This window comes from Trypanosoma equiperdum (genome assembly GCF_001457755.1).
Source record: "Trypanosoma equiperdum strain OVI genome assembly, contig: ctg_891, whole genome shotgun sequence".
Lineage (NCBI taxonomy): Eukaryota > Euglenozoa > Kinetoplastea > Trypanosomatida > Trypanosomatidae > Trypanosoma > Trypanosoma equiperdum.
The window spans coordinates 51,439-60,432 of NW_027124855.1; the positions used below are offsets into that span (position 1 = coordinate 51,439).

Consider the following 8,994-nt stretch of genomic DNA (forward strand, 5'->3'; position numbering starts at 1 on the left):
GATTATTCGACCGCTCGTTTGTGCTCATGGGGTCCGGTAAGGTGGGTCAGAAACTTCTTTAGTTTTCACAAATTGTGGAACTGCTCACCCCCCCAAAAAAAAGAAAGAAATAAATAATAATAATAACAATATTAATGTCGCACTCAGCTATTCAATTGCGTTCCCTCATCTTTCCCTTCTCCCTTTGCTTTTGTTATCTTCAAGCTGCCGGTCTGTCACCATGAATCAGAAGATTCTCCTAGCGGAAGCCCTCAATATCCTGCAAAGGACGCGGGCTTCTGAATTGGAAGTGGACTGTAGACAGCAACAGGTAGTTGGAAATAATAAGCTCCGCAGTGAGCTTTCCAACCTGTGCAGTCTGTATGAGAGGGTTGGAAACGACTATCTTCTTGGCGCTGAAATAATCAACCATGTGCGTCGCACCGTCATGGGGAATGATGACGTGAATAGCCGTCGCCTAACGGCCTTCTGCGAGGGAAAAATGGAAGAATGTATGGATCGGTGTGAAGTTGTCAGGGCCAAAAAGGATAACATTCTTCTCCCTTTAACCCAGATGGGTCAACATGCACCGAAGGAGGGATTTGACCTTGGGGATCCGGTACTTTTGGCTAATGGCAATTCCTTTACAATCAAGCGTAGTAAACCGTTTGAACGCACGGTAGTGCTTAGGGATGGATCCTACGTTTTTTGGATTAAAAACCTCGACTCCTATAGCATTGCGGCCCCAAAGGTTGCTGTTCTGTTAGAATTTAGTACCACACTGGGTACGACTCGACGTGTGCAGAAGGTTGTTCCTTGCCAGTGTGGATGGAAACACGTTATTGGCGTCATACAGCCGGTGACGACGCGTGTGGTGGTAAGCAGTGATGCGGTTGTGCGGGATTCACACGTGGAGGTTGCGCTGTATAGCCTCAAAGAAGCGCCTGTGCAACCAGATGAAAAGAAGGAGTTGAAATTATCAGAGGTGTCATCGGTCGCTGGCTTAGCAAAGGTTCAAGGGGTTGCCGACAACGGTGTTGCAGCTCTCACAGAGCAGAAGGTTCCCAACAGAACGTTGCCCACAGGACCGGAAGACAGGATAAACACCAAAAGTGAGAAGGATATCACGGAAGAGTTACAGTCCCTGAAGGTGCCTCACGTTTCTTCAAAGGAGTCATCCGCGCTGGTTCCTCCGCGTCCTGCCCAAGAGATCCCTCAAAACATGAACTGCGTCCAGCGTCTGCAACAGTTGCAGGAGTGTCTTAACGCATGGCCCAAGGACGGGGTGATGGCAGTGACACTGGGGAGAGAGCAGCGACACATCATCCGGAGTCTCTATGCGCTCCCGTCTCCCGTTGAAATTGACGAGGGCGACGAAACATGAACTTCAAGGGTTGCCATTTACAGGAACAAGCTAAATTCGACGAAACTGTCAAGGGGGGGGGAACATGAACGATGTGTGGAAAGGACATAAGACAGAGTGTTGTCGGGTTGTTCCTGCGGCTTTTTATACTTCTTTTTTAAAAAGTCCCATCAGTTGGACATTCCGCGTGTCTTATTGCCGGTTAGCGTTGTAAAAAGCGCAGTTAATTTGAGCGGCAACTGGACCCCTCGGCATTAGCAGCATCGGAATTTCACTTTCATGTGCAGTTTAAGACAAGCAACGACGAAACGTTTATGGGGTAAGGCGTGGAAGTTACATTGTTATGTCACGGTGCTACTCTTGAAGTGACGAATTTTCCAAAACAGAAAGGGGTGATTTTGCTTCCAGACGCAATGCAGTGACTAAACAATCAAGCGATCGGAAAGACGTGTATTCATCTCATTTGCTTTGTCCGGTCCTTGGACGAAATTTATTTGCTCACAAAGTACTTTGTGTTCTTCCTATTTCTGCACCTCCGCATTCGACCCAACATATCTAACAATACCCGTGGAAGGCGGAACCAACGGTTGAGGCGCAACCGGTAATAAAAAGCGTTTCAGTTCATAAGGAAGAACCGATAGGAAGGGAAGAGGAAATGCCGCTAGGGATTGTTGCTGCTCCTGCAGCTCGCAAAGCCACTTCGCTCTTTTCACCGATAGCTATCGGGGCAAATAACCGTGTTGTGTTACCCAACCGTTTCGTTATGTTACCCATGTACCTCAATATCGAACAGGAGCTTGACATGTGGAGCGACGCTCACATGGATGCCATGGGTACATTTTTCGCAGAGCGCGCAAGGAATGGTGCCAAGCTAATCGTATGTGGTGGATTGGGTGTCTCCCGTCTCGGAAAGTGGCGGGTGGATAGCATGTCACTTGACACCCGTGACGCAGCAAAGGCCCTATCGCGTGTGACGGAAGCCGTGCATAAAGAGGGCGGACTTATCCTTGCTCAGGCCCTTCACCCTGGCAGAGCGGCGCGTCGGCGATGGTTTGTTTCTTCCACCTCCACGCCATCTCCCGTCCAACCGTTTCCTCAGGCACATCCGTGGCGCGTTCCGGGAATGCTACTGGAGTACATTGTGTCCGAGCATGAGCGATTTGCTCGGCTAGCGGAAGCAGCAGGTTTCGACGGTATTGAAATACCAGTCAGTGAGGGCGCCTTGTTACACAATTTTCTCTCACCTGCCGTCAACGACAGGAATGACCGCTTTGGTCGCTCACTTGATGGGAGAATAGAGCCCACGCTCCGGACCCTTGACGCGGTGCGCCGCTCTCTTTCGGACCCTGAGAAGTTTCTTCTCTCTGTACGGTTGTGCGTGCACGACCTGAAGGTGGGGGGAACCTCCATGGCTGAGACCGTTGCGGTGGCTGAAGCGTTGGCGCGCTTTGGTGGTGTGGACATGTTAAGCACCAGTGTCGGAATGCACGACTCACCCGTGCAGACCATGGCTTCGTACGTTCCGCAGGCCACGTTCGCTCGGTGCGTACAACACGTACGCGAACAACTGCATTTACGTGGGGTAATTCTTCCTGTCGTTGCCACACATCGGGTGCATTCCATAGCTGTAGCAGAGCGATTATTGAAGGATGGTGTATGTGACCTTGTTGGTGTTGGGCGGCCGTTGCTTGCTGACCCGCAGATGATCCGAAAGGCAGAGGAAGGTCACACTGAGGATATCATCCCCTGCATTGCGTGTAATCACTGTGTTAATCGTCTGTACAAGCACCAGCGCATGACGTGTGCGCTTAATCCTTTCAGTGGTTATGAACGGGAGCGCCGGTGCACTCCTGCGCTGTTCAAGAAATCGATAGCCGTTGTTGGTGCAGGTGCTGCGGGTGTTACGTGTGCACTCACGTTATGGCGCCGTGGTCACGATGTTACACTTTTTGAAAAGTCGAATTACGTTGGCGGGCAACTTAACCTCGCGAAGGTGGTCCCTGGTAAGGAGTCCTACCAGGAGATTTTGGAATACTGGACCAGACAGCTACGGGAGTCGGCCATTAATGTAAGACTTGGCGCGGAGTTCACCCGGGAAGAGATGGCTCGAAATCACCAATTTTTTCACGCTGTAGTACTTTGCTGCGGAAGCGTGCCACGTCCCGCTACATCTCACCAACTTCCCGGAACATCTGAAAGCCGCCTCGTTGTGCCTTTCGAAAAGATTCTTAATGGTAGTGTCCGCGCGGGTCGGCGCGTTGTTATTATTGGAAATGGTGCGATTTCGCATGATGTGGCCTCGTATTTGCTCCACGACCCGCGTGTGTCACGGAGCATTCACGAGTACTGCGACGAATGGGGTGTTAACCTCGACGATGGCAGTCTTGACCCACAGGCTGCCTTCCGAGTGCCGCGTAACAACCGCGATGTGGTGTTATTTAATAAAGCGGACAAGGATGCTGATCTTTCGCGGGGGAGGGGTTGGACGCAAAAGCTGTGGATTCGAAACCACGGTGGTACTATTATCAAACATGGCCTCGTCGAAAATATCGACGGAAACGGCGTTCACATCTCTATGGTGCCACCAGACAGTCGCAAATTTTTCGTTGAGTGTGATACCATTGTTTGGGCGTATGGGATGTTGCCGAACATCTCCGTGGGAACGTGGATTTATGAATGGATGAAGGATGGTGCAAAAAAGCGAGGGGAAATGATTAGGGACTTCAGCATATACAATGCGGGGTCGTGTCGTGATAGTTACAGTGGCGAAGGACACGGAGAGCAGGACCTGCTGCAGGCCGTGCATGAGGGGTATGAAATCGGTTACAAGATTTGAAGTTAAGCGATTACATTCTTCGCGTTTTTGTGAAAAGTTGTCTAGCTGCCAACTCGCTGGTGCTTTTTTTTTTCCGCCGCATCAATTCATGTTGTTAGTTATTATCCACAGTGATTACTAATAAGAGGCTATGCCTTGCTCACCTAGATACTATGCTGTCACTTCAACCTTTGCATTTCGTCTCTCTCTCTCTCTCTCTTCCCCTCCCCTTCAATCTACTGTTTTCATCTAAGCGTCACACCCAAAACTAAGGCGTTTCTTTCCTTGAGGTTAGCTGTGTGGAATCGAGTCAAGATTTTTTCTACTGATTGTGCTCTCTCCCACACCACTGCAACGGAGGGGAAGAAAAGGCGTCACCGTCTTCCTATTTTCTTTCTTTAAAAAAGAACGTGGGGCCCTCCGGTCAGCGAGGTATCCATTATTATTTTTTTTTTCTTGTTCTGCATTTAATCTTCTTTTGTTATTTTGTTTGTTTTTTTTTTAACATCCCATCGTTATCGCTGCTTCCTCTCCTGCTTTCCGTCTGCAATCTGCCTCTAACTCTCCGCAGATGGTCGGTAAGTGTCCACGACAACCTTTTTTCTACCGTACTCCACCACCTGGCGTAGCAGTTCGAGTTAAACAACCCACCACCTCATTCACGGACTGCAGTTGTTGTTTAGATTTGGATGCTCTTTTTCCTAACCGGCGCCCATCACCTCCACTTCCACTCACGCGCTGCGAATATCATGAGTTATTGATGGCGTTACCACCTCACCTGCATCATTCCCCATGGGACACATGCTTTGACACAGAGCAAGATGGGTTTTCTCTGCAAAATTTCTACAGGACCATGAAAGAAATTAATGATGACGGGGACGGCGGTATCGGTATATTTGTTGTTACAAAGCGTGCACCGGAATGTGGTGAACCAACACAACGGCACAGTGATGTGGAGTGTGAATCAGGGATTGGTAACGAAGCCCGATCTTGTGAAGCAAATCAGGTGGTTTTAGGTTGCTTTACACCTCAGGTGCCGTGTCTTGGACGCTCTCAGCATGCCTTCTTTGGAACGGGCGAAACATTTGTTTTCACATATGCTGATATGAACGATGTTGACGCCAGGCGTTCCCGGAACATTCGGGATGAGCTGTCATCCGCTGTGAATTTTCCAGGATGTGAGGAAGATTCGGAAGCCGGTTCTGACGCTGTGCACAAACACATGCGGGCTCGCAAGCCTACAGTTAACAGTATGTTATCGACTTACACATGGGTGGGAAAAGAGAGTAACAAGAGGTTCGTCGTTTGCGCCCGTGATTTCTTCGGTATAGGAGGAGGACGTGATGGAGCGGCAATATACATTGATGAGAACATTCTGTTTGGCACAAGCAGTATGCATTGTGCAACATTCGATTCCCCACCTCTCTGCGGGTGGACTCAGTCGTCACTTCCCCACTCCGAGTTCACGGTTATGCGAATGTTGTGGTTCAGAGTAGGGCGGGGAATGTCCATACTGACAGACGTGAAGTTACTTAAGCAGTTGCCCTGTGACTGTGGCAGGCGTTTGGAGCGGAACAGCGAAAGTTGTACCGCCAGAGTACTTCATGCGGTGGATGATGCAAGTGCTGTGAACAAGGCATCCGGTTGGCACTTCTGTGCCCAGTGACCAAAGCTATCACTTTGAGAGGTGTCTTTTCTTTCGTTTTTGTATATGAGGCGTCTCTGGGTACGTGACAATTTTTTTTTGTTTTGCTTTGTTTTGTTTTTATTTTTATTTTTTTTTATTTGTTGCCTTGCGCTGCTTTATGTCACGTTTGTCCTTTATTTTATTTTATTTTTTTGTTATTTTTATTATTATTATTATTTAATGTCCCCCTTACTCTTGGGCTTTCGCCCGACTTGATACAGTAGTTATATTACTCCATATATAAGCAGACGAATGCGTATATCTACACATGTATATAGATATGTTATAGCACAATACACTTATTTGTGTATGTGTACTGTTTTCTTCTTTGGTCTGTTTGCTTTTTTGATGTTGTTGTTCCTGCAACCGCTTCAATTATCACTCACTATTATTTTATTTTGCCATAGTGAACTACAGAGGTACGTTGTAATAGTCACAACTAACCTAAAAGTAGGTGAGCGGTGGGTAACCGACGAAGGTTAAGAAAAAGAAAGTGTTGTGTAGAAGAAAACATAGTGCAACGGGAAGAGTTGGCGAAACGGGGAAGAGTGTAAAGGAGAATCCCAAGTAGCGTAACGGCAACAAACCTCCTCCCCTCCCCTCCCCTCCCCCGAAAAGGAAGATATCTTTACGCCAGGTTAGTGCGAAAAAAAAAAGGGAGGGAGTGCAAAAGGAACAATACAACCCTCTGTGTGAACACGGAACAAAAGAAACAAGCGGACAACATTGAGCAGTACTCACATCAAAGGTACGAATTACTACGTGGGGGGAATATTCAATTTTTTTTTTTTTACGAAATCAACTTCAGCGGTAACAGGGTAAGAAAGGAAGTACAAACAATTTGATACGGGAGAGAGGCACAAATATATATATATATATACGGTAGCGTAGAAAAACAACAACAACAACAACTAATGTGCGGGATATTCGGTTACATTCTTCACCGCATTCCCTGCACAACCCGTGATGTCCTCAATGTGTTGCTCGACAGTTTACAGCGCATGGAATACCGCGGTTACGATAGCGCGGGTTTGTGTGTTGACGATGTGAAATCAAAAAAGCATATTGTGGTGCGCAGCGTAGGAAACATATCAAAGCTTCGGGAACGCGTTTTCAGTGGTTGTGCCGATTTGGACTTTAATGCACAGCTGGAAAATCACGAAGGAATAGCGCACACTCGTTGGGCAACACACGGACCGCCGTCTGAGGCAAACTGCCACCCACAGGCAAGTAATAATATGGAGTTCGTTGTGGTTCACAATGGCATCATCACTAACTTCATGACCATCAAGCAAATGCTGCTGGAAGAGGGATACCACTTCAGCAGTGACACGGACACGGAAGTAATTGTTGTGTTAGCTGAACATATCTTTTCGATGGATCACTCGATTAGCTTCGCTGACCTTGCCGGGAAAGTAATGGCAGAGTTGGATGGTGCCTACGCACTGTTAATTAAATCCGTCCATTTCCCTGGGGAACTTATAGCGTGTAAGGAAGCCTCGCCGCTGGTAATAGGCCTACAAAACGGTAAGAGCAATGGAACAGCAAGCGGAATCGCAAATGGGTCTGTTATGAACAAGTTGTTTTTCTCCTCTGACGTCGCGTCCTTTCTTCCTTATACGCAGGAGGTTATTTTCCTAGAAGACGGCGATGTGGCCCATTACTCAAAAGGTGCTCTGACGCTTTACAATGATGCCACACCAGTTAGTCGCACATCACAAACTGTCGATGTGTCACCCGAGGGACTCTGCAAGGGGGCATATCCAAGTTTCATGCTGAAGGAAATATACGAGCAACCGGAAAGTGTGTCACGTTCAATGCGTGATCGGATTGATTTTAACACACGTGAGGTTACAATCAAAGAGATGAGCGATGGTGTTCGCACGACGCTGCTCAGCGCCCGCCGCCTGATGCTGGTGGCGTGCGGAACCTCATTCCACAGTTGCGTTGCTGCAAGACCGATATTTGAGGAGCTTTTACCAAATATTTCCATTACACTTGAGAATGCGCCGGACCTCCTTGACAGAGAACCGAGAATAGGGAGTGATGATGTTTGCATATTTGTCTCTCAGTCCGGTGAAACGGCGGATACCCTCATGGCTTTACAGTATTGCAAGAAGTACGAGGCAATGATTGTAGGACTAACAAACGTACCGGGCTCAAGCGTGCTGCGACTATCTGACTTCGCCCTGTTGCTCAACGCTGGTGTGGAAGTGGGCGTTGCATCCACGAAAGCATACACATCACAGGTTGTAGTTTTAACGCTGTTAGCCCTTTTTCTAAGCAAGGAAAACTGTAGTGGGAACAGTTCCCATTCACACGGTGGTAGTCAATCACCAATACAAAAGCGACGCTTAGAAATTATCGATGGGTTGGCGGCTCTTCCGGGAGCACTTTCGCACTGCCTGAAGTGTACTAATGATGTTGCCACGAAATTGGCCGAGGAGTTGTGTGATGCGAAAGCTATCCTTATTCTTGGTCGCGGCTATGATTACGCCACCGCGTTGGAGGCTGCTTTGAAGGTTAAGGAACTAACTTACATCCACACAGAGGGTATCCACTGCGGCGAACTCAAACACGGGCCTCTTGCTCTAGTGGATGAGCATTCCACGATTGTAGCTTTTTGTCCCCATGATAAATTTTTGGGGCGCAGCAAAAGTGCCATTCAACAGGTAAAAGCACGCGGTGGGCGTGTGGTGGCCATAACGACAGAACCGGATGCGGAGTTGGTTAGCGCTACTTCGCGTTGTGTGGAAGTTCCAGCCATAGTGGATTGCCTTCAGGGCATCGTGAATGTAGTGCCATTGCAGTTACTCGCCCACCACCTTGCAGTGCGACGTGGCCTAAATGTGGACTGCCCGAGGAATCTTGCGAAGAGTGTGACGGTTCAATGAAAATAATTTAAAAAGGGTGATGATAAATGATGAGAGGACGTGTGGGCGGAGACTGACAAACACCTATAAGTCAAGTGTCGTGGATCGACAATCTGTGGGGCAAATTATATATTACAGTGCCCGCAGGCGGAATCGCACACGAGTATGAGGCGCCGGGTGATGCTACAGTAATCGAGAAGTGAAATACAAAGTTTTTGTAGCAATCTAATGATTCTAAATGTATTAGTCAGTTTTTTACGTTCACTTTAAACGTATA

The 8,994-nt window shown here is 48.1% G+C and overlaps 4 protein-coding genes across 4 annotated transcripts; all 4 read left to right on the top strand.

Annotated features, from left to right (window-relative positions):
* Positions 1-220: 220 nt before the first annotated feature.
* TEOVI_000429500 (uncharacterized protein) lies at positions 221-1,363 on the top strand (the record flags this gene model as incomplete). The annotated part of the gene is made up of 1 exon (XM_067227081.1): positions 221-1,363. The coding sequence occupies one exon, from the start codon at positions 221-223 to the stop codon at positions 1,361-1,363; it is 1,143 nt and encodes a 380-aa protein (XP_067083182.1).
* A 634-nt stretch (positions 1,364-1,997) lies between these two features.
* Positions 1,998-4,178, top strand: TEOVI_000429600 (2,4-dienoyl-coa reductase-like protein; the record flags this gene model as incomplete). The annotated part of the gene is made up of 1 exon (XM_067227082.1): positions 1,998-4,178. The coding sequence occupies one exon, from the start codon at positions 1,998-2,000 to the stop codon at positions 4,176-4,178; it is 2,181 nt and encodes a 726-aa protein (XP_067083183.1).
* A 550-nt stretch (positions 4,179-4,728) lies between these two features.
* Positions 4,729-5,823, top strand: TEOVI_000429700 (TLD, putative; the record flags this gene model as incomplete). Its single annotated transcript, XM_067227083.1, has 1 exon — positions 4,729-5,823. The coding sequence occupies one exon, from the start codon at positions 4,729-4,731 to the stop codon at positions 5,821-5,823; it is 1,095 nt and encodes a 364-aa protein (XP_067083184.1).
* A 935-nt stretch (positions 5,824-6,758) lies between these two features.
* Positions 6,759-8,738, top strand: TEOVI_000429800 (glucosamine-fructose-6-phosphate aminotransferase, putative; the record flags this gene model as incomplete). Its single annotated transcript, XM_067227084.1, has 1 exon — positions 6,759-8,738. The coding sequence occupies one exon, from the start codon at positions 6,759-6,761 to the stop codon at positions 8,736-8,738; it is 1,980 nt and encodes a 659-aa protein (XP_067083185.1).
* Between the last annotated feature and the right edge of the window lie 256 nt (positions 8,739-8,994).